At 39.1% G+C, this 25,008-nt stretch overlaps 1 protein-coding gene across 1 annotated transcript in view; it reads right to left on the bottom strand.

Moving 5' to 3' along the window:
• Window positions 1-25,008, bottom strand: part of BABAM2 (BRISC and BRCA1 A complex member 2) — a 172,793-nt gene that overhangs the window by 23,637 nt on the left and 124,148 nt on the right. The window contains exons 8-10 of the mRNA XM_084261848.1: window positions 17,678-17,777; window positions 15,734-15,804; window positions 14,332-14,414 (exon numbers count right to left, since the gene is read on the bottom strand). Of these exons, the coding sequence (XP_084117974.1) occupies window positions 14,332-14,414; window positions 15,734-15,804; window positions 17,678-17,777 (254 nt within the window). The remainder of the gene's footprint in view (window positions 1-14,331; window positions 14,415-15,733; window positions 15,805-17,677; window positions 17,778-25,008) is intronic.

Here is a 25,008-nt window from a genome sequence, read left to right as displayed (position 1 = left end):
AGTGGATGCCCATCCACTGACACTGTGAGCCTAGAGATTAGCTTGGATTTGGGGCAAAGCGTTTTATCATACATGAAAAATAAGCAAACACCATTAATAATCAACTCTAGTAAGGCACTTTGAAGATAAAAGGTCAAATTCTGCTCAGAGTCGCAATTACGTGTTCATGGGGTGGCAGAGGTTAATACAAGAACATTTTTCTCTTGACCCGGTTGTGCATACAACCTGACCCTCCACCTGTGCATCAACACAAAATCAGACCTGCCTTCATGTGACATGTAAGGTGGTGAAGGTAAACGCTCTCTCTCATAATTACATCCCAGACAACATTTGCGCTTTATCATGAAAAATGCATCACAGCTGAAAACAACACGCCATAAATCAACACCTGAACAAGGCAAACCATAAAAGCCCTCTTTGGTTTGGCATGGTAGTTACCTAAGAACTAGAAAAACACATCCATGCTGAATACAAGTACTATTTCCAAATAACAGCTGACTCACAAAGTACCCTGCATGTCTGCAGAGAATAAGCAGATGACTCATGTCTGTAGATTCCTGAAAGTACCAATAGACCCCTTGCTTAGTCATCTTTTGCTTGGATGCTGGGTTCACGAGCTCTGTAAACTATAATGAGGGATCCAGCTCTTAGTAGGACTCTCTCTCCCTTTTTTCCTCTCTTCTAAATAGTGCAAATTATCTCCCTAAAAATAACTTCATCTATGTGAGTCACTCCAACTAGCAAGCTTATACAAGTCATGCACTTAAGCAGCGATATTTGGTTACGAAGGTAAAAATCTTGCTGTCAGACTCAGATGTAAAATCAAAATTATGTCAGAGGAAGTCCCATTTACCCCTTCTCTCACAGAAATAGAAACATTTCCTTTGGAAAATTTAAACAATTAGCTCATTCAGGAAAGTAAAGCTTTCTAATTCAGTTCCATACTCAAGAGTAATTTAATCCCGATGATTTCTTCCTTTGGCTTTCCTAAGCATCACACTGTTAACATAAGAGGAGCTCAAAGCAGGAGACTGGAGAAAGAAGGCAATAGTGCAGTAAAACAGTGCTTTGTCCTATGTTACAATTTACAGATCATTTTTTAAAAGTCAGGTTTTACAAAACCATAGTGCGGGGAAAATCATGTCTTTATGAAAGCTCTACATGAGCAGAACTTGGAGAGCTGTTTTGGGTAATTAAGCATTGAGTAAATTCTTCAGTGATTGAACCCTAATTTTCCCACACAGTTCATAAGAAAGCAAAAGAAAAAAGGACTTGCTTGTTGCGAATGAGTCATGTTGTAAAGAAACTTAATTGCAGTTTATAAATAGTTGAAGTTGCTCTCTTTTTGAAACATAAGAAACTATTGAGAAGTAACACACAAATTTGCTTCTCTTGACTTGGTTAGCATTTAATGCATATATATATTCAAAACACAGTTATCTTAAAGCCAACATCCTGAATCATTACAAACTAAAAACCCGTGCAATTAATCAGGAAGGCTTAATTGTTCATTTTCTTAAAGAACAACCAGACTGCGATCTGGAACAGGTTACCTAGCTTGTCGAGCTTATGTCAACAACTACAGAGTTGCTTTCGACAGCCTTATTAACTCTGAAATTTTATCTTTACCATCTCATTTTATAGCTTTTTAAACAGGGTATGAAAAGCGGGGATGCCTTGGCAAAAGCATATACTGGTGCTGCTATAGGGCTCCTGAAGGAAGAATGCTCAGAAGAAAAAGGCAGGTTTACCCTGCCTTTAAGTACTGGAGAGAAGGAAAAACAAAGCCATGCTTGAAATGTATGCTACTATACAAACATTTCAAAGTACTCGGATGGCAATATTTAGAACATTTTCCATATACTGTTTCCCTGTTCTAGAGAAAACGTTTATTCATCTTCTGTAAGGCACTGGATAAATCTAGGTAGTTATTTTCACAGGAGTCAACATTTACTCACTGAATGTTAAACACGGTTTCAATGCTTGGATGATATTATACCGGTTATCTTACTAACCTTCTGGATGCTTGAATCTGCTACAGTTTTGCACCTGTCATTTGCTTTGCACTCATAAACATTGGCTGGTCTGGATATTTTACTGCTGAGATTTCTATTTCTACAAGAATTCATGGCCTGAACAACCTTAATTCAATCTCTACTTGCTTTATGGAGCAGCTTTCAAACCCGAGATAACACAGTATTCTTTCCAGTTCAGGTCCCAGACTGGACAGAGCTGTAAAGAAGAGACATTGGTTCTGGTTTGCCCCATATGACAGAATCAATTCCTCTGCATCTATTTACTGCACAACACTGAAGCCTTGCTCTGATTAAATATGAATTCATTTCTGCATCAGCTTTTCAATGTGATGATTCTAATCATCCTAAGAGATTATGATAGCTACATAAAACATTAAAAAAACCCAAAAAAACTTTCACAAAACCTTCATGAGTTGAGAGAGTATTTAGGAATTCCAGACTGGGAATGGAGGAATAAGGAAAAGGACAGACAGCTTATCTAGAGGTGCTGAGTGGCAGCCTGTGGGACCCTATTCTTCTGAGGCATATACCCAAACACAACTCCTTCTGATACTGGCTGCCGTAGCAGGTACTTCAGAGTCAATGATAACTGGACATGTGAAAAGGATTGTTTAAATTACTTAACTGGAAAAACAAGAAAAGTACAGGAAAGATGTGTCAAAACCAAATCTCCAGAGAACACTGAAAAATCTCAGCCTGATACTATCCGTTCTCTTCCCGAAATCCCCTGACTCACTCCTTATTTATCATCCAACTTTGGCCAGAGACTGCCTCAGCTTTCAAATACTTCTGATGAAGTAGGTCATGGAAACAGGAAGCACATATTCCAGGTTCCAGAACGGTCTCCTAGTAGTATATATTCATCATCTTTTTGCTGCTTCTTTTTTTGGTTCACTGAATTTCACATTTTCTCTGCCTTTACTTGCAACTGTGCTCACACTGCTGGGAAAAACAACTTGTGGACTTGAGTGCACTGCCTCAGACCGAAAGGTTCCTTGAACTCAGAGCTCTCCAGTTTTCACAGTGTGTTAATGCAGATGTGAATTTACAATGCAACTCAGTGGTAACACAGATACCATATTAGATAATGCTCCTTACACATCTATCAAGCTCTGTTTGAAAAAGAAATTTTCTTGTAGGTTTTCTGTTCCAGACAGCCTGTATGATGGGTGAAAAATCTTCACCTAAGTTCAAGGGAAAGAAAGGTACCTTCACTTTTTACACAGACATCTCAGCACTGATGGCCTTTCAGAAATCATGTTGATCACTGCAGCTATGGAGAAACCGAAAGAGATTCAGCCACAAGCATTTTGGGGACTATAGTGGCTAAAACTGATCTCTACAGGCAGGATTTCATGCTCTTTTGCATAGTGAATCATTCCTCAACTCTTCTGTGCTGAAGGTCTTTAGCCTACATTCTAGTGGCAAAAAAAAGAAAGGGTGATTTTGGCTCAAAACACAGAGAGTTACAAAATGCCACAACTATCCTGCTTTGGTGCATGGTGATGTAGTCTTACAAGAATGAGAGAGCAAGGATGACAACATATCAATGGCATTAGTGTGGGACTTCAGCTTAACAGAACACAGTCATAGGAATCTGAATTTGTTAAATATTAATAGGGCTTATATCCCTTCTGGAGAAAAGCAGGTTATTTGGAGGAATATGCTGTTTTGAAATCAACATTTTAAAATTTTAAATGTGAAGTGTCATTTATGGAATTTTAGTTGATACACTTAACAGCACTTTGGGTGTGTTGGTAATCACAGCTGTTTTGAAATAATTAACCCTGCCCTTGCTAAGGGAAATAACCACCCCACTGGCAAAGTGAACACTTGTATAGTAAATGAGGAAGATGACTTATATACAAAATACTTCCAAAGAAATATTATGAAAATACAAGTGAAACACTATGAAACAAGAAACAAGGTTTTTTGGTTTTTTTTCTTAACTGTATCAGTTATGTGTCAACTGAATGTACGATATTAATCCATGGAAGATAAACACTGAAATGTGATTGGTGCAATGGAAAAAAGAGATGATGACAATTTACATGAATATATGAAATTCACACATAGAATCATAGAATGGTCTAGGTTGGAAGGGACCCCAAGGATCACAGAGCTCCAACCCCCTGCCACAGGCAGGGACACCAACCTCAGGCCTGGATCTACACAAGGTTGCCCACGGCCCCATCCAACCTGGCCTTGAACACCTCCAGGGACGGGGCATCCACCACCTCTCTGGGCAGCCTGTTCCAGCACCTCACCACTCTCTCTGTAAAAAACTTCCCCCTAATATCTAATCTAAACCTTCCTTCCTTTAGTTTTAATACATTCCCCCTTGTCCTGCCATTGTCTACCCTTTTTAAAAAGTTGATTCCCCTCCTGTTTGTATGTTCCCTTCAGGTACTGGAAGGCTGTAATGAGGTCCCTGCGCAGCCTTCTCTTCTCCAGGCTTGTTTTGTACTGGGATATGGATCTGGCAGCAGAACTCGCTCAGGACCCAGTCCTGAATTGCATTTGTGTAACAGCTGATCCTCAACAATACAAGATCTTCTTGACCTTTGTTACCAAGTAGGATATCCAAGAACGGGAAGGGAGCCTGCTGAGATGTTTAGAAGGTAAGGTTATTAGAAGGTTATTAGGAAGAATACAGCTGGGATAAGAAAGGAGGAAAATGCTGAGGGACTTTTTCTATAGCACAGGTTTCACACATTGCCTCCAGAATATGAGGTGACTGGTAACAGCTACTGAAAATGCTGGCAAATGCCCAGTTTGCAGGAACTTTGGTGATATTTATTGTGAACTTAAGGAATGCCTAAAGGGGACTCTGATTTTCCTTATTTTTTCCTTCTTGTGTTTTTAACTGGACAGGAATGACTTTCAGTTATTGTTACTCCTGCCTAGATTTGAAATAAGTATTCGTGGTTCTTTTTTTCAAAATTTTTGCACCAATATTATGTCCCTTTCCCTAATGTGTCTTATGACAACATTGCATCTATGGGAATGGCCAGCTTCCATGTCTCAGATAAAAAAGGGGTTACCTTGAATTCCAGCACTCTTAGAGAGCCCTTAAATGTTTCTGAAGACCTAAAACAATTAACTGTGATGGATTAAACTTCTGGCACGTTATGGAAAGTAGATTTTTTTCACTTGTTGATAAAACTAGAATAAATTCATCACTGAATTCTCTTTGTTTCGGTTTGTTGGATTTTTTAAAAATAAATATCAAGTATGTAACCCATTTTTTTTAGAGGACTGCGTGACACCGCTGTATATCTATCTTGTTCTTGTTCTGCTGATAATGGGAACTACAGTATATTCCAATGGCAACTAGATTTATGATTACTATTGTTTTGATTTTCTTTTTACGTAGGCAGACGATATGGTTGTAAAAATATCCCATGTCTGTATCATATCCTTTCTAAGTATGCTGTCCTTCATACAAAAACAGAATTTAAAAAAGAAAGAGTACAAAAATAGTTTAAATACCTTAAGTTACAGTCTTGTGCTGCAGACAGAGTATCTAATTCTTTGTTTAGTCTTACAGAGGAACCAAGTAACAGATGAAATCAAGATAATCTTCAAGCAGTTTCCAGCTATGCGGTCAAAACCCATGAAAAAGTGATGTAACTTAACCCGAAAACTGCTTTAGAATGTCTTCTTTCCTTGGAGTGTCATCACCCATCTCAACTATGTCATACTCTTTCAGACTTCTAAAGCAAAGCCAGAATATCTCCTAAAACCAGGAATCTCTCCTAACCCTATATTGAGCCCAAAGAAATGGCACAATGTCCTTGGGGGTCTTCGCCTTCTCTAATTTCTGTAACCATGTTTACTTTAATTGAGAGAAAGGGTTTTTTTGATTTTTACCTCACCAGTTTCAGCTAGTGACATCTATTTTGCTTTATTTTTACTTCAAATTCTTAAAAGATCTCCATTCCCTCCCCCTTCCGCTTTTATTTCCTTTTATTGTTTCTGCTGTAACAGTTTCTATAGTAACTTCGCTAAGCACTGATGAGATTGATGCTACTAAAAGCTGCCTCTTCTCCATCTGAATCGCTCAAAGCTCATACTTTAAATACAGTTGCAGTTTTTATGGGTGTAAAAAGGAACCCGTGCCCTTTTCTTGGCAGAGGCTGGTGGCCACTGGATGTTACCGGTGGAGAAAAGGCAACCTTTTTCCTCTGATTTCCCAGTACACAGGCGCACTGCTAAATGCTGGGAAGTTCTCCACTACTTTCCAGCAAGACAGGAAGACTTCTAAAGCATGTTTTCACCTGAGGAACAGATGTGCAAAACCACTGGCTTCTCTCACTGATACTGTATTAAGCTCACGAGGGTTGCAAATAAGTTCTTTTACCTATTTTAAATGCTGCCTGGGACTTGAAAGGAAACTGATTTCTTTCATTCTCGTCTGTGACCAGCATGACATTATGCTGCAGGTCAAGAGGACCCTTTGGTGACACAAAAGGACCCTTTGCTGGTACACGTGCTATCCTGTTTTTTCCATGCAGGCTTACAGCTTTCAAATCACCACACAGTGTAATTCTACCTGACCTGACCGGTCAACTAAGCCACTCCAGGTATTCTTAAAGCTAAACTGAAATCTCCTGCACCGCACTACAGGCTCACTGCTCCTTCCCACTCCCAAACACTACAATTTATCACTTCTGACCTTGGGGCCACCTTTTCCACTTCTAAAGGCTTATCCCTTTCATGACCCCAAGAGCAAGGTTGTGGAATAGACTCTTTTAAGCCATGCTTTCTAGGCCACTAGTCATTTTTGGTGCTCTCTTCTGAATACTCCGTTTGACGATGAAGCCAGACAAACAGCAGAATCACAACCCTACGCTTCAGGGAGCAGGCTTTGGACTGTTCAGACATCTTACTCCTCTCACAGATGAATCCTATCAGATAATGATCCTGGAGAGAAGAGGGGGCCATGATCACCTCCTAAAAGTTCGAGAATGGTCCATCTGATTGCACAGAAAGTCAGGAGCAGGAGGGTTACATGGATGTACAGGGACCTCCTGACAAAACTCAAAAAATAAAAAGGAAGCACAGGAGATATGGATGCTCCCGGAGCACGCTGAGACCAGGTTAGGAATGTCAAAGCTCACCTGAAGCTAAACATGGTGAGGGGAGTTATGGACAAGCTGGGCTGCTACAGGAACACATCAAAAAGGGGAACAGAGAAACGTGGGACTGCTGCTGGATGGGGAAGGGGAACTGGTGACAAAGGAGACTAAATTTAAGTACTCTTTCCCTCGTTTAGACATTTAAATATCTTTGTGATCAGTTTTGTCTCTCAAGCAAGGTGTACTTATTATTCAAAAGTAAATTATCTATCTCATAAAAGGCATGCAGCAGTTGCATGCTACCGCTGTGTTACAGATAGAGTCTTTGGAAAAGTTCACTGTGATGACAAAGTCATTGTTCTTGGGGAGAAAAAGAGGAAGGAGAGAGGGAAGAAGGATTCAGAGGAATCTTTCTTTCCTTGATGCAGCTTTTACTTCTAGAAAACTAATCTAATAATCATGTGGTGTTCCATGTCATATTCCTTTTATTCTGAAAGCATTGCCTGATACTGAACTTGGACTGATACCGTCATCAAACCCATGCTCATCATCTCCTTTCCAGACTGAAAGCAAAATATTTGCTGTATACTTGCTACTATGAGCAATTTTCAACTCTCTGTATCTCACACCTTTACTGTAGTTCTCACTGTACAGAAAAAGTATCTGTGAATGCCATGTGAGACAACGTCAAAATGTATAGACACAAGAGAGGCACAGAGAAAGAAGAAAAAATACCACAATCTGTACTGAAGTCCTATGTCTGACAATGACTTTTTTTCCCCCCAAAATTGAGTGGATAAAATAGTATTATATCACTTTCCTACCTCAGGCATCTTTTCTGAGAATTTATTAGTTATCTGCCATATACTTGAGCACACTGCAGTAGTGCTTTAGATGTATCTATTAGATAAGAAAAAGCAATAGTTCGGTTTCTGAAAAGTGCAATTTTATAATAAGTTATTACAAAACCTTTCAGTCCATTTGTTTAAGTGCTCGTAGTTCCTGGAAGAACATCAATCAATGTCTACTGCAATATACTACAGTTTTAGAGGTATGGCAAATGTATGCATTTCTCAGAAATTAAAAAGGTAACATCCACAGCAAAGTGACACTTAGAAATACTTTGCCGGTCCACCCACGTCAGGCCATCATAAAATACTTGTAAAGCCTAATTCTTACCTCAACAGTTGTTTCCCTTTTGTTGCTGTTCATATCAAGTTGTATGAATCACCTTGTGTCCATTCTCTCTTTTTAAGCAGAATTGAAAATATGAACCTGAAGCTCGTTTATAGTGAGTGACATGATACAAAATGAACACAGAGAAACAGAAAAGGAGGAAAATAAAACCTCTGTTTTCAAGTTCACTTGCATCCATTACGAATGCCAAAGCACAGAAAATTTCATTCAGCTCACGTACAAGTAAATACCCAGGATGGAATCAAACAAACACAACGTTTAACGTGCTCCTAACGACAAAAATTAAATTATCAGCTTTCAATACAAATTTCAAACTAAATCTAGTTGGCAGCATCCCTTAGAAATAAAGGGGAAAAAATGCAATGGAGAAAAATTGTCAACAAATGGCTAATTAATTTTCCAAATGCTGCAATTTAGTCCTGGGATGAGCCCCTACCTATGCCTAGTGAAGTGCAGAGCTGTGTGCCTGTGAGTCAGGCTACTTTCCATCGTGTTGCCTGATCCACAGCACTGCAGCACTGTCTGCACCCTTCTTTGACTTCAGTTAAGTGACAGGCACCTCACTACACCAGAAATGTCAAAGAATGCTTTGTTTTGTGGTCATAAAAACAATGTACAAAGTTTTGAAGAGCCCCTCTCTGCCTAGGGTGCATTTTGCTGCAGGCAGAATGACATGTGCTCGGGGTCTTTCGAGACCAGAATCAAAGAAATACACAGCACTGAGCAAAAGTATCGAGAGGGTCAGAGGAACAGACTGCCTCGTGAGACAAACACTTAACTGCTTACTGAACAGTCAAAAAATTACTCCCAAGCCTAAGATCCAAATGGCTTTTGACTTCTGCCAGCCAGTTTTACATCACCAGGGCTTTTTTCATCTCAGTTTCTCATTTAAGAACAAAATGACATCCCTATACCATCTTTGCAGGCTTTAAACTTCTCATACAAGATTCCTGAAACATTTGTTATGCTTGACATTTCTGCTGAAGTATCTTGCTTTCCTGACACTACCAGACATCACTCCATTCTCCTATACCTTGTTATTCACGATGTCATGTTCTTTTTCTCCTTTCTCTCTTAGCTTTCACAGAGTCATAAATTCCCATTTTCATATATGGAACAATGAGAACAATAAAATAAAAGCACTGTGTAAAGAAGCCAGAACACCTCATTAGGCAGAAGCTCACAGAAGCGATCTCATGTAAATATTCCACCCCACACTCGGGCCATTTTCAGGAAACAACTTGGGCAGACAACAGTTCCTTTTCCTGCACCTTTTATTGAGGAGGCATGTCTCTCACAGTCGGACTAACTTCCCTGAAGAAGCAGAGCCAACGCAATCTTAAATTTCCTCCAAGGATTTTTTTTTTTTCCTGGAATTTTAAGTGTTAATTGAGGTGACTGCCTGGCATTGATACTGATGAGGAAAAGCAACTCTTGAAAGATAAATTCTTTTTGGCTTCCAAAAGGTATTTGCGCAAATCTTACATGACAGAAAACTGAAAAAAAAAAGGGTATCCTAAAACTACCAAGCCCACTCAAATGGTTATTCATACTCCAGTAGCACACAGGAGTCATTGAGTATATTCCAGCTGCATTAAATGCTGTATCAAAACAACAAACACTAGCTACTTCTCACATGTTCATTTAACAAGACCCATAGGTCCCAGGTAACAGAGAGGGCTCTGCGACCAAAACTACGGGCAGATAAAGGTTTACTGAAATATATACAGGAATGTTTACACAAACAAAACATGTTCTGACTTGCAAATTGCTCATATAAACAAATAGTTCTTAAACATTTTTATCATCTCAGTGACTGTAGAGTTTTCAAATAGGAAACTGAAGAAGCAATTTTAAAAGATCCAATAAATGCAACCTTAGATGAAAGAAAATACTTATGCCTTCTCACATAAGCTCTCCTAAACCCAAACAGCAAACACTGAGTGATCAGACACACGTTCATCTTGGAAAAATCTTCCATTAAATACCTTACTAAACCTTCTTGCTAGCCATTTACTACCACAAAGTCTAACTTGTTTATTTAAACAGCTGCAGGAGGAATAGATGAAGGGACTGACGAATACTCATTAGCTCTGCTCTGTTGACTTTCCAGAGGTGGGGCAATCACTTTAAAGGGCAGGTAACAAATTAAATTACACCAGGTGCTTGAAAAATTAACATTTACCTAAATTGTAAGGATTACTGTTGCTCTACCGAATGATTAAAACAGTATCTGAAGCCTAATGAGTTATTTCTCCTTGGAAAGGGAATTGATAGAATAAATTACTGCTTAAATGCAATTTTGTTATTTACAGTGGCTGGGCATACATTCCTCTTTCCCTGAACACTACTGGAATAAACTGCACTTTCATCGCACAGTAGCGTGACCTTGTCTTCACAGCTACTATTGCTCTTTTGTGAAATGTCCCATTTCCCACCCCCTCCACTCCCAAGCCTCACCTGACAAACATGGCTACCAAAAGTTCTTTGTCTCTTTGGTATCCGAGCTGCTTTCAGAGGCTGTGGACAGATGTACTAATCTAGATGCAATTGTTTTAGGTCAGGCCATCAACCTGAACTACGTAAATTGACTGGCTTGGCACAGATTGATCCTGTCAACAAACATGCAGACAGCACCCCCCAAACAGGAATGTATCAGAAGCTGGCGTTGATGTTTTTCACAAAAAAAACCCTGAATCCAGAAGCACATGTCCACACAAAGCTTGATACTCATAGGTAGAACCTCCTATAACCCAATTAATGCTCTAGGCCCTGAGGTAAAAACCACCTTCTTGCTGAGAGGCGGCCTATTTCTAATCTAGTCTCTGACAGAGGTGACCACCTAACTGCACAGGTAGGTAAGAGTGTGGACAAAGAGCTAATGCAGTCGTCACTCCCATAGTGTGACATAGACACCTTGTTAATTAAACTAGCTTTTACATGACCAGCACTTTGGATCTCCTGGGTCACTGCTATTACCCAACACAGGAGCTGAAATCCCTTACAGTTACCCAAGGTCAGTTGCAGCAAGCGTTCCCATCATCTTCACCCAGGTCTGAGAACCATCCAAACTTAAGATATAAATGCTGGCAACTTCCAACATTCCCCATCCTCTGAAATACCATTCAACGAAACAAAGCCTTTAGAGTTTGTCCTTTTCAAGATGTCTTAGACAAATAACCACCAATACAAGCAACGTTTTGTTTGGTTTTGCAACTGTCCAACACCTGCCAATCTCCTTTGTGCTGATAATCTAAAAATCTTGTAAGATAAAAATTAATCTTTGAAAAACAGGTTGCTTTGGTGTCCTATTCTTGTGTCCATACCAATAACATGATTTAATTCTTAATTGTGTACAGATAATGTAACTTCTGTGTATATTTATATACAGTATAAATACACAGAACGTATGCAGGAACAAGAATATGAAGAAGTACCTACCTCCAAAAACTAGTCATAGCTGACTTATAAACAAGAGGAGAAAGAAATCAGCAGTATATTGAAGTTTACTTACAAAGCTTCGTACTGAGGCTTACCCATAAACAGTTTCAATATCAAAAGCCCTAAGCCTGATTAACGATTTCCTCTTCCATCTGGATGCATGAACTTCTCTAAATGTTTATTTTTTCATATATTTGAAAGCATTTGATGATTTTTTAGACCTAAACCACTAAAGCAATAGTTCATTTGACTGCTCTTTGATCTAATACAATAACTTCAGCAGCTACATTAATCTAACGATTAAGTCTGCAATTAGATTGCTCTTCTGTGTTTTAAGGTAGAGTGGGTAGACTTTGCTTTTCACCTGTAACTACTGCACAAATAATTTGTTTTTAGTGTGAATTTCTTCTGAGGTTACAGGTCTTTGGCAATCCAGAAGTACCTTCCCTTTTCTTTCCTCTTATCTTTAATTCAGTTTACTCAATAAAACCATTCAGAGTAATTTCACTTTACTTCTAACGTGGCTTGCTTCCTAATTTCCAAAGAAGTTTGAAACTCTGAATGCAACTATTTGCAAAAAAATCCCCAATTTTTTTTTTAAAATCTTTGAACACATCTTTTAAAGGAAATGCTACTCACCTGAGGGTTTATATACACCATGATCTCAATGAAACCTAAAATTTTAACCAAAGTTAAGATGCCAGTAAGATTTACTATGGTTCCTCTCGTTTGATATGCCATGTTGTTTGCTGTATACTGACCTATTTATTCTCCTCTAAAAACTTTCTCTACATACTATATAGTAAATGTATAAAGTAGAACAGTTTTCAACATACAGCTATCTCTCCCAGACATTTTATTAGATGCTTGCTAAATCTTCAACCATAATATACATAGTTATGTCAGCGGTTAAGAGATGAAAGCCTACATTACTTCACTCAGGAAATGAAGTGCAGGTTTCAGTCCTTTCATTGCAATATCCTTCAGTGCATGGAACATAAATGTTTTTGCAGTGGATTGTTCAACAAGTGAGTGATGCAATGGCTTATACAGCTAAGCCACTGTACGATGGCCACGGGGTTAATACATATCTGTGATAAACTATTCAGTTATAATTGTAGCTTTCATGCCAGCTAAATTGAGCACTGTGAGCATTACCCAGTTAAAACCTACTCTGTTATTTAACAGAAATTTGAATTTTGGTTCCCCAGAAATCTAAATGCTTCAACAGCTATTAAATTACATTGTCTCACAGCAAAACATCGAACCTGTATAAAATTTTAACGCTGATAAAATTAAGCCAAATGTACTGGGGAGTAAGAAAGGTAGGAAGCCTTCGAGAAGGTTGTGGATAAAAAGCATCATCTTCTAGAATACAACTGCTCAGTGATCACTTCTCAGTTATAGTTGAAGAGTAAATAAAGTAGTAATAAGGACAATTTTTCAAAAATACCAGTTTTATTTATTTTCCCACAATGTAAATCATACCAATATGAAAGATTTTTTTTAATTTCAAGTTTGAGTTTTCAAGCTGTCTTATTGTCATTACCATCTGTAAATCTTAGGTGATAAGAAGAAAGGGATCAGTGAGACTGTTTTTTATGATCTTCAATACAACACAGGATGAAAGACTTTTCTCAACAATGGCAGTTCCTACTTCTTCCACTCTGGAACAAATTTCTATGATGTCATAAGACATCAGTGGTTTTACACATGAAAATCTCGCCCACAATCAAAAATTACGTAATCTGAAATATTCCAGTGCTAGAGTGTTAACACACATTAATGCTGCAGCTATGCAGATTGCACTGTAACTATTTTAAATGAAGATGAAAAGCATAACAATAAAAAAGTAAGGTGATTGAATTTCCCTAAACCAAAATACCTTCAATACCTGTGAATGTCACCTTACCACAGGGAAAAATAATAATGGCTGCTCAGCACACATAAAGCAGTAACAGAGCCATGCACACTAATTCCTACACGAAGTAAATACTATATATTTAATTATTTAAGAATGTCTTTTAGAAAGTAATACAATCTCAATTAAAAAATTTCAAATGTCAGAAAATCTAGCTATGTACTCTAGCAAACTGTTAGACAGCTTCAGTCTAGGAATGACTTTTGACTCCTAAAACTGTATAACATTATTTTTTCATTTAATGTGTTTTCACTAAAGGGTCTTTACTATCACTGACAATGCATTAATTCCTGACAATTACAGAAGATTATCGGTGTTCCCAGCTATAGTGTTAGTCCTCATTACTGAAACTTCTGAAAGGACGAGTTACAACTGTGAGTTTAATATTGAGTCAAATTACCAGAAAAACCTTCCCAGGATGTTTTTGATGTTCTGTAAAGCGCACAGTACGCTTTCAATGTGGATCCTCTCCCCTTCTCCAAATACAATCAGGATTTTGTGTTTTCAAAGTGTCACAGTCACATCAAAACCACATTAAGGACTGGATAAAAATAGCTAAAAACTTTAAAATTGTTTCCTGTAATTGTATTTTCCCCTTTTGAACTTGTATCTTCAAGAGGATAGACATTCATGCCTGAGGCAGCGAGTTACTCACTGTGAACAAGGAAGCAAAAATCTTTCCACATCAGCAACAGTGTAAGCTTTGTGAAGCCTTCTGCATCATATTCCACCACACCACTATCAACAAAAAATACAATAAAAATGAATAAAATTTTTACCTGCCATTCATTTTAATAGCAAACAATGAATATGGAAATTCTGTAGTACAAGGATTGAGGTTTTTCTACTTGTTCTGAAACTTGTAGCATTTGCTTTATTTGTTAACAGGTACAATTTTCTAGCTAAATGAAAATTAATTAAACTTTTAATCTTGACAATTTTATTTATGGTGTGGTACTGGAGTTTCTTACCTAAGAAAGGCCATTTGCAGTTTATAGTAATACAAACTATACACACACGTAAATTCCCTGTATGCTACTCAGATCAAGGAGTCTGTATTTGATACAAGTCTCAAGCTGTATCAGGACTCATGAACCACTCTGCAAGTGAAATCAAATCATAGGCACACCTGAGCCATTTCTGTGCTGAAGTCTTTCAGAAGAAAAAAAAATATCTTGTTTTCATAAGGATCAAGATTGCATCGACTCTTATCTACTGATATGTCCAATTCAAGTCTTCGTTATCTATCTATAGTTATATAAATTTTGTGTGCATGCTAGAAGCCAGCCATCTTCCTACCCTCACTTGAGAGATCTGAGATTTGAAGGGCTGCCGAATATCCATGTTACTTGGCATCACCACTCAGAAGCAGAACCCCCCACTCCCCACAATGAGGTGCAGTACGGTTGGCCAGGCAACTGTCATCACATCAGCTCCTGGACTCTTGCTCAAGTCAGGATTTAGGTGGGACACCAAAGTGCCTTCCCTTCACAGTGCCCAAGGCATCCCCAATTAGTTGATTTGTGAAGCTAATTTGTCATCATGGCAGGCCACAGACAGTCAAACTGCAGGAGTTCAACACAACTGGACAGCCCTTTCACCTGAGAGACAAGGTACTGACTGCTTGGCAGTGGGAGAGGCTGGTGTCCCAGTCCTGCCTTTATGCCGAGCAGTGGTCTCTGACTCCTGCAAGGTTTGGAGCCATAACCACTTCCCTGTCCTTCCACCTCAGTCGCTGCCTATTACTGTAAGTCCCCTCTGGTCCTTTATTTGGAAATGAGCACATTTCTTTTGCACAAGGAGAAAATCCCTAATGTCCTTTTCCCATCACCAGCTGCTTCCTAGAAAATCAGACCGGCAACTGGCACAGAAGTCAAGTAACACTGAACTTCATGTCAGTACTGCTTCAGAGAGATGACTTACACACATCAAATCAGTGAAAACCAGACAGACTTCATCTTACCCAGTAGGCAGCAGTCACACAACTAAAGACCATGGGCAGAACACAACACTTTTCCCCCATACTACAGAAAATAATGCACTGAAAGGAAACTTACGTTCCAAAGTGGCTCAGGAAAGCTGCGATATACTCTCTTCTCTTATGGTATCCCTGAATAACATACTGTACCTTAAAAAAGAAAGAAACGAATCCAGAGCTATAAAAAGATAAAAAATGCCAATGCTCCAAATTTGTCATGTTTTCCTTGTTAAGGAAGATTTATGTTTGACATGGTAGTAGTTCTGAATCCCACATTTAGCTTGCATGATTTCCCTAAAGTATCCTAAAATGCTTTAAAACAAACAGTGGATCTTGCACACAGAAAATCTTGTAAAGAAATCTCTTCACTCACTTCTGAGTGAAACTTACTCTTTCACAATATACTGAAGCACTGTTTAACTGCACAAGATAAAGAGGGAAGGAAAGAAATGCATGACCTTGCCTTGCTGAAGTTTGAGCAGGAAGCTGTGGTAGGCAAATCATAATTACCTGAACTAACAGTTTGTTAAGTATCAAAATAACATTTTGTTTATAAAATACAAGGGGAAAAGAAAATCACAACTGATCTTGGGTGTTTTCTGAAGACTGCACCTCCAGCAAAATCTTTTTAACACTGAGCTCTACTGAGCAGTGGTTTCACGCTGACTCAGGGAGCCACCTATTCAACGGGGAGCATCACCTTTCTGAGGCATTTTGGGTTTTGAGTGTCTTCCATCCTGGCACAGACAAAATCCAACAATGCTAAACTTGAAAGACTTAAGGCAATATTCTCCTCACACCATGTATGTTTTCTTATGGATCTGAATGGGATTACTTAGCAGAACAGTGAGAATGGGTTCTGACCCATAACAGAAACAATGCACGTGCTGTCAGGCTGCAAGGGCATCTGATCTACAAGTGGTTACTTCAGGTACTCATGGTGTGATTCCATATGTGATTCCCTGTGTAAATCCCCTTGCCTTCCAGAATGAAACTAACACTTTAAAAGCCTTTTTTCTCCCCACCAAACATAAAAAACCAGGAAGAATATTTTTCTTGGATACATCAATATTAGAATTCCCTGGCTGGCAAACACTTTCCTAAATTTCTTGAAAAAAGCCTTGATACAATCATTGCTGAGAGCTATCTTGTACCCCTTAAATTCTATTTATAAATTGAGATTTATTTCATTTTATAAAAAAACCTATGATTATTTTGAAGGCTTTTTGTGAGATCTGAAATGTTATTTTTGGAAAAAGAAAACATATGATAAGTTTGCATATGGGAGTTTGTTTAAGAAAGGATAAAAACAGTCCTGTATACTTGCAGATTTTAAAAACAGAAAGTAGTTTAAACAGAAAGCCACAACAAAAGCAACTCTAAAGATAGATTTCAATACAATTATGGAAGAACATTTTGAAGAACTTTTTCTAAAAGATAAAATTATTTTCCTCATTTGGACAAATGAAGGTAAAAATAACATACAAATCCAAGAAAGGGTCTCTAATAGGCAGATTCCTAGATGTTGGCCTGTAAGCTTTCTTTTGAAAATTACTTAAGTAATGGAGAAGCTTTCAAAATACTAAACTCACTCTTTTTTGTTTAAGCAGTAAGCTAACTGGGACACAACCTTTTCAAGCAACCTTATCAAGTAGCTATTACTGTGTAAACATCCAAACAGATTGCTGATTCAGTTCGTTTGAAAGAAACAGGAAGAAAATCCCTGAAAGCACTCAAAACCTGCAATGATGACTGTGGTGTGAGAACTTCCAACTGGAAAAATACTACACAAGCTATACATTTGTATTTAGTTGCAAAACAGCATGTGACAAATGCAGTATTGTACAACACAGTAACATTTTATCCCAAATCAGAACATGTCACACTATGAAAAACCCACTCCAGCACCTGATCCCAAACACACAGAAGCATTTCCTATGCCTGTGGAAACACCTGAGTGTGTTGCTACAATACAGCACAGCAGACAAGGAAAAGGAGAATTGAGTTCTCTTTACTAACGTACCTTGTTTGTTAGCAGCTGGCATACTTGAGGTACGTAGTCAATGAGACAACCTCCACCAGGAAAGGCTGGGATGTGAAGGGCTGATGATCCTCCAAGCGCACTAGAAACAGAAGTTAATTTAACACTACATTACACGTACAGTCCCTGGGATTTGAAAGTGGTTTCTACAGTGTCCTCTTTCCCTACGCTTAAAGTCAGAGGGCCATGACTGAGAAAGTGTATTTTATGCTGTGGTGATATAAAATGTACCAAGTGATTTAATCTACAAAAACAGGTTATACCACAGTTCAGTGTAATTAACCTTAATCAGGAGTATCATTAATGCAAAGCATTCCATCAGAAAACAGCTTTTTCAGTGTACACAGTTCTGTTTCTTAGCAGTCATCAATAAGATGCGGAGCACTGTAGTTAAGATCTCTTGTTATAGCTGAAGGAGACGGACTTGAATTATTCAAAATGCCACCTTCAGTCAAAACAGCTACGAATAATCAAAATAATTTAGACTGAGGAGTAATAGATCAGATGCACATGTCAGCCAGGCTCTTTACTCCAGTTCTTGGCCCCCCCAATACAACACAGATGTTAACCTACTAGATCAAGGGGGCAGTGGACCAGAAAGATTGTTAGCTACACAATGTAAAGGGGGATGCTGAAAGAAATGGGTTTGCTCAGTCTTTAAAGAAGGTTGGGGGTGAGGGGAATATTGAAGAGGGCAGTTGAAGGCATATTGTTATTGATGGTATATTGATGCCTTCAACTATCTACTGAAAAAAGATACAGAATATGCAGCCAGTCTATTCTGAAGTGCAGTGACAGGAGGAAAGGCAATGCAGACGTTGCAAGAAAGGAAGTTTGGTTAGCTATCAGGAGAAACATTTGCACAATGAGAATAATCAAACTGGAAGGCCCAGAGGGGCTGGGGAACCTCTGTCCTTTAAGGTGCTCAAAGCTCAGCTGAGCAACTGCTATGAGCAACCCGACCCAAGCTGGTCCTGTTCTGAGGAGCTTGGCCAGGTAACCTCCAGAGGTTCTCTCCAGCCTCCACTGGTTTATGATTACATTCCCTGATTCTACGATTGTGTTCATCCCCAGAAGGAAATAATATGAAGAAAGATACTAACTCTGTCCATGTACTGACTGGAAATCTGAATGGTGGGAATCCACCGAAATAAGATAACTTTGTAATTAGACACCTTAATCATTTGTCTTTATCACAGGACGTAAGACTGAGGCACGCTTGCTATTGCTGAGGGTAATGGCTTCTTTGGTGTGGAAAAATCCAGCACTTTCTATTTAAACCAAGTTGTATAATAACCAGCTACAGCCCATGCTACTTTCTTTTACCAGTACTGACCCAAATCTTGCTTTGAGTCTTTTACCGATCAAAAGGGATATGAAGTCATATTACACAATGTGGCTTACATCATTCACTAGGCTTCTAGAATCTTACTGGGTACAATTAAAAAGCTTCAAAAGTGAAGTTGCTTTGTGGCCTCCTGTTTATATGCTGTTTCCATGAAAGGTTAAACTGACTGGAAATAAAGTTCTCTGCAAAATAAGGCTCTTATTCTACAATGGGACGTGCCCTCATATTTTTCTCAGTACCTGCTATCACTTTGGTACGTACAAGGGTCTACAGTTGTACATCCCTCTGAAGGAACAGAGCCTACATAAATCAAAAAAACACAAACTCATAATGAGGTATATGGAAATCTGCTACTCAGGCAAAACAGTCTGGGTTCAGCAGACTGTTCACCACATGGAACAGTTCTGCAGGTCTGGAGTTTGCATATGCAATGACAAAAAAAAAAGGCTTGAGTACACCACAGCTACATGAAAAAAAAACAACAAACAAACTTTTCCAGCAGAAGTAAGACTTGAACAGGATATTTAAAAAAAAAAACCCAAAACCACAACAAACCAGAATTCAGATTCCTTGCTGCTACCCCCTTTCTAAAATAACTCACATGGGAATATAATTTTGCTACTTGTGGCTGTTAAAAACAGCAAAGCATGACTATTAGATTATTGCTAAATTGGAACATTTCTGAAACAGCAGTTTGCTCTTAGGAAATTGAAAGTATACTATGTTTATCAGCCTTTGCATTGTAGAATGAAAGAGCTGCTCCTCCTGGTATGGGTTGTGAACCTCCCTTTAAGACCCTGGCTTTCAGTTCACTAAACTCCTTCAATGCTTATGTAAATGTATCCATAAAAGCCCCCAGTCTCATACAAATTGTACTGTCCGTTTTGCATTCTGCCTTGTCTCATTTGCAACCAAGTTCAAGTTCCCCCTCAGCAAGGAGATACCACTGGAGATGCTCAGATGGCTACAACAGGAATTACAGGCTCCTCTCTTGGTTACAATAGCAGACATGAAATTAGGAGTAATCTCCAACAGATTTCACAGGCAATAAAGCTTCCAGTCCTATATCATTGGCTTTCAATACATCTTCCAGACTGAATTATTATGATCTGTGAATAAGGGCTTCCCATTTTACCTGTATTCATCTTTTGAAAGTAGTCAACCCATAAAAACTTGTTGACATATGTAGGAATTCAACCCTTTTCAAATGAAAAGAGACTGCTACAAGGTGTGGTTTCTGAGAAAGAGGTCCCTTCACAGAAAGAAGGCTGGAATTTCTAGTGTAATTATCCTCTGAAAACAGAGCAAAGCTGTACAATATGTAATTTATGTTCTGTAGAAATAATTACGGGTAGGGAAAATTAAGAGTGGACATCTTTGTTCCCTCTATTGGGTCAGAGAATTTGCTTATTAAATACTTAATGAAATACTGCATTTGCACAGGACCTTGCCTCTGACCATCTCAAAACTTTCTGTAAACATTCAGCAATTAAAGTTCATCTGCCTTATGAAACTGATACTTACCTTTTATTTTTAAACATGTAAGGAAGCCATTGTGCAGAACCTGATTTGACTGTGCTGTACTGTGTCTCTGTCACACCAAAGGGACACGTTGCAGTATCTTACAACCATGAGACAGGGCAAGAAAAACTATAATAATTCCTTTAACCCTATAATAAACCTGCAGCTGAAGAAAGAAGTGACTTACTCAACATCAAGTAAGAAGGACATGTAAAAGGTGCAAGGAAATATGTAAAATTGAGAAAATAAGGCTAATGGAATTTCAGCATGTATTTAGTGCTACTTTTGGAGGTGACTCAGAGCCCAATCAAAAGAAAAAGTGTAAGACAAACAATGCCATAAGAAGTCTTTTACAGTCAAGGACATTCTATCTGCCAAGAAATTTCACCAGCACAAGCTAAAGATTCCTGCACGTCAAACCTGCTTTGCAGATAGCTGAGCCTCTCGGAGCAGATTGTGCATACCTCTGTGATTAAGCTTTCCTTCTTGCCATCACTGTTATACACCCCTCACAAATAAAACACGTTTCTATACTTAGTAATAAACACAACTATAACATCACACTATCAGGTTTGCTGACATTCATTTTATCAAGACAACAACTACAACAAAAAAAATCAAACCAAAAATCCAAACCAAACAAAAAACCACCAAGAGATTAGGAAGTTACTTTGTTTTTAAACACAAACTAATACTGCTCCCCTAGAGCTCCCAGAGCAAGTCTACTTTCAGCACAACCAATCGAGTCATGGTTGATTTTTTTACACAGCTTTTTTTCCAGTAACTTGCTACTTTTTAAAGGCTAAGATTCTAGCAGGTTCAGATAATGGCTTTCCATACTTTATCATAATTCGTGAGGCAACAGTCTTTGCAGAAGTGATTTCATTAGGACTGATACCAGATGAAGATAAATACATGGTAGATCTACCTATCTATGAGATAAGGTCGGAACACAGAGACTAAGATCTGCGGGCCTCAGCATTTGATCCACACGCTTGTTACTCCAAACCTACAAACCAACCTCGTGTGCCTCATTTTAAGACAGACCAGACGCCTCCATGCAGGAAGTTCCTGCTTTCCCGGGTTTCCAGGGTGTCAGACACAACGCGGTTCTGATCCACGGTCTGTGAGTTAGGCTGGATTTTGAGAGGAACTCACTACTGAATTCAACAAGAGCAGCACTCGGCCTGCGTTAGTAGCAGGGACACAGAGAGTGTGTTGACTGGTGCATTCCAAGTGACTTGCTCTGTCTGTCTCTCAATGAATCTATTTATTCAGGCCTGCATACAAAATGCAAAATTCTTTCCAATTTCTTGATAGCTTATAATTAAAATGTCTTCCACAGAAATGATTCTTAAAAAAAAAAAAAAAAAAAAGCATAGCACTTATTCACAGGCTTACAGAAGTGACTGGTTTTGTTCTTGAGTATTTATGTGTAAAGTTATTTCCCCTTAAAAAAACATCACTGCACTGGAGAAGAAGTATGCTTTGGAGTCCCAGCTCAGCAGAGTGGGTGGATAGGTAAGGCAGACTTAAAGGCAGGAAAGAAGTTGCTTCTACTCCCATCCCAATCCTGTGGCCTTCTCTGCAAGTCTTCCGAAGCTCTCTTGGGCCTGCCCAGTTCCTCTAAACTCCATTCATTCCCCCCATCTCTTCCCTGCAATCCATTTTGCTTCCCGCTTTCTCTGAGTGGAAACCAGGAAACTTTTGGGCTGAGTCTGAAAAATGAGGATTACTTCAGACTACCCCCTGCATCTTGCAGGGTCCTGCAAGAATAAAATTACCACCTGTATAAAGTTACGTGCTGACACAGGTATTACAGTTAAGCACCCATACAAACATAATATTGCCTATGTATTCTCTTCTCTCTATATATACACACATGTATATTTTGCCTTTGCCTGTTACCATTCTCTAGGCAGAACCATACATATCCCTGTACACACAGCATTAAAGAGCTACACACCATAAGGAGATGGCACATAATATCAAGTGCACTCAACATGTTCCTAATCCAATGTATTCTTTTTGCAAAACCCATATAAAATAGGGAAAGGATAATTTCAATGATTGTGAACGATACAGTCAAAGATTTGTCCAGCTTTGAAAATGTAAATAAACAAACAACTTGCTTCTGTGTGGACAGACCTTTTATACTGGTCTAAAATACCTAAGTTTTTCTCTCAGCGTGGCCAATGTTATAACACGTTCAGATCTACATACTAGTGATGGAAAGTAGAATTTAGACTTTATATACTTGCTTTTACCAGGATACACCCTTCTTCACTCTGTCAGTTTTATTTTGAAACTGAAGCACACTGCTGACCTACACAAGGATTTAAGTGTTTATTACTCATGATGGCTGTAAGCAAGAGTAGCCCAAAGCACGTGGAAAGAAATTCCCTTCTTTTTACCCTTTTTTTCCTGTTTTGAGGCTCATGTTATGGGCTTTGATCTCCTTTCCTGTTCTCTTTCTCCTTTGTTGCTGAAGTAAATAGTTCACTTTTTTTTTTCTTTTGCAGTTTCATCACTTTAGTACATTACACCATTTGGCACAGGAGACACGGGGAACCACATCAAATAAAAGCACATGACCACAAAAGCTGCCTTACCAACCATGATCCCAGATTTGCTGTCAGTTTACCATTTTTCAGACTTGCTCGACCATAACTTATCCTCCCTATCACACGAACAACCTGGTGCTTGGCAGAAGCCTTGGGATAGTGCTTCAATGAGCAATATGGAGCTTAACCATAAAATAACAGAACATTGCTCGTTACTAAAAAATCGGTCAGTTCAGGTTTGTGACAGTGTTATCACCCCTTTCTAGTAATAACTCCACATAGAGCAAAAATAATTAATATATGGCCTGTCCACTCCAATCTACTATGAAGTGTGGTGGGTTGACCCCGGCTGGAGGCCAGGTGCCCACCAAAGCTCCTCTATCACTGCCCTCCTCAGCTGCACAGGGAACAGAAGATAGAACAGGCTCGTGGGTCAAGACAAGGACAGGGAGGAATTACACACCAAGAACCAACACGGGCAAAACAGACTCAACTAGGAAAAAAAAAAATCATCTCATTACCCAAGCAAAACAGAGTAATGGGAAATCAAATCTTTAAAAACCTCTTGCAACCCCTTCTTTCTTCCTGGGCTCAATTTCACTCCTTTCCTCCTCCCCCCAAGTGGCACAGGGGGATGGGGAATGGAGATTGGGGTCAGTTTATCACTAACATTCTCTCTGCTGCTCCTTCCTCCTTATGGGGAGGACTTCTCACACTCTTACGAGTCAGTCCTCCAGGAACTTGCCCAACATGAGTCCTTCCCACAGGCAGCAGATCTTCAAAAACTGTTCCAGCATAGGTCCCTTCCATGGGGTGCAAACCTTCAGAATCAGACTAGTCCAGCATGGATCCCCGACGAGGTCACAAGTCCTGCCAGCAAACCTGTTCCAGTGCGGGCTCCTCATTCCACAGGGCTGCAGTCCTGCTAGGAGCCTGCTCCATCATGGGCTTCCCCATGGGCTGCAGGGGAATCTCTGCTCCGGTGCCTGGAGCATCTCTTTCCCGTCCTTCTCCACTGATCTGAGTGTCTGCAAAGTTTCTCATATCTTCTCACTGCTCTCTCCTTCTGCAAAAGCTACCGGTTGGGTTTTTCAGAGGCGCTACCATCATTGCTTACGGGCACAGCCTAGGCCAGCAGTGAGTCTGTCTTGGAGTTGGCTGGCATTGCCTCTGTTGGACACAGGGAAGCTTCTAACAGTTTCTCATAGAAGGCACCCCAGTAGCCCCCATGCTATCAAGTCCTTGCCACCCAAAGCCAAAATAGTCCAAGTGTGTAAAAAAAAAAATATTCTGATTCTATTTTTAAAGAAAGAATTTTTACTTATAATTATTTCTACTTCAATATTAATAGACCAGAAATGTATGTTTTCAGCTACCAGATACAATCTGAGTATCAGCATTGTTAAGTGTGTACAGAAAACAAACAGAAAACAAACCAAAAACACATCACAAACAGAGCTAGTGGGAAAATTATGCCAAATCTATTTATTTGGAAACAAATCCTGGTCAAAGTCAGGCCGAAAGTCTTGCCAATTAGAGCTGAAAGGGCAATACCATCTTTTTTCCCCATGAATTACTAGAGGTCCAGGGAAAATACCTCTGAGGTCCTCCTGACTAGTGACTGGGAAAAAAAAAAAAAGAAAAAAAATCAGTGTAAAAAGCAAATACTGAAACCAAGACATATTTTAGTTTCACAGATTGCAGAAAAATGCAAGTCAGACTTGCTGAGCTTTATTTGCAGCTCTTTTGCTGACTTCATCTGTTCCAGCAAGTTATTGCAACCAGTCTGCTGCTTTGCTTGCCCACCTATAACATCCAGATGCTTATACTGTAGTACACTTAAGTTTAATAACATTCATAGAATAGTATAAAAGCTGTGG

This window comes from Gallinula chloropus (assembly GCF_964237585.1).
Source record: "Gallinula chloropus genome assembly, chromosome: 3".
NCBI classification, from domain to species: Eukaryota; Metazoa; Chordata; class Aves; order Gruiformes; family Rallidae; genus Gallinula; species Gallinula chloropus.
The sequence above is the reverse complement of the archived record's forward strand: the minus strand, read 5'-3'. Positions and strand labels throughout refer to the sequence as shown.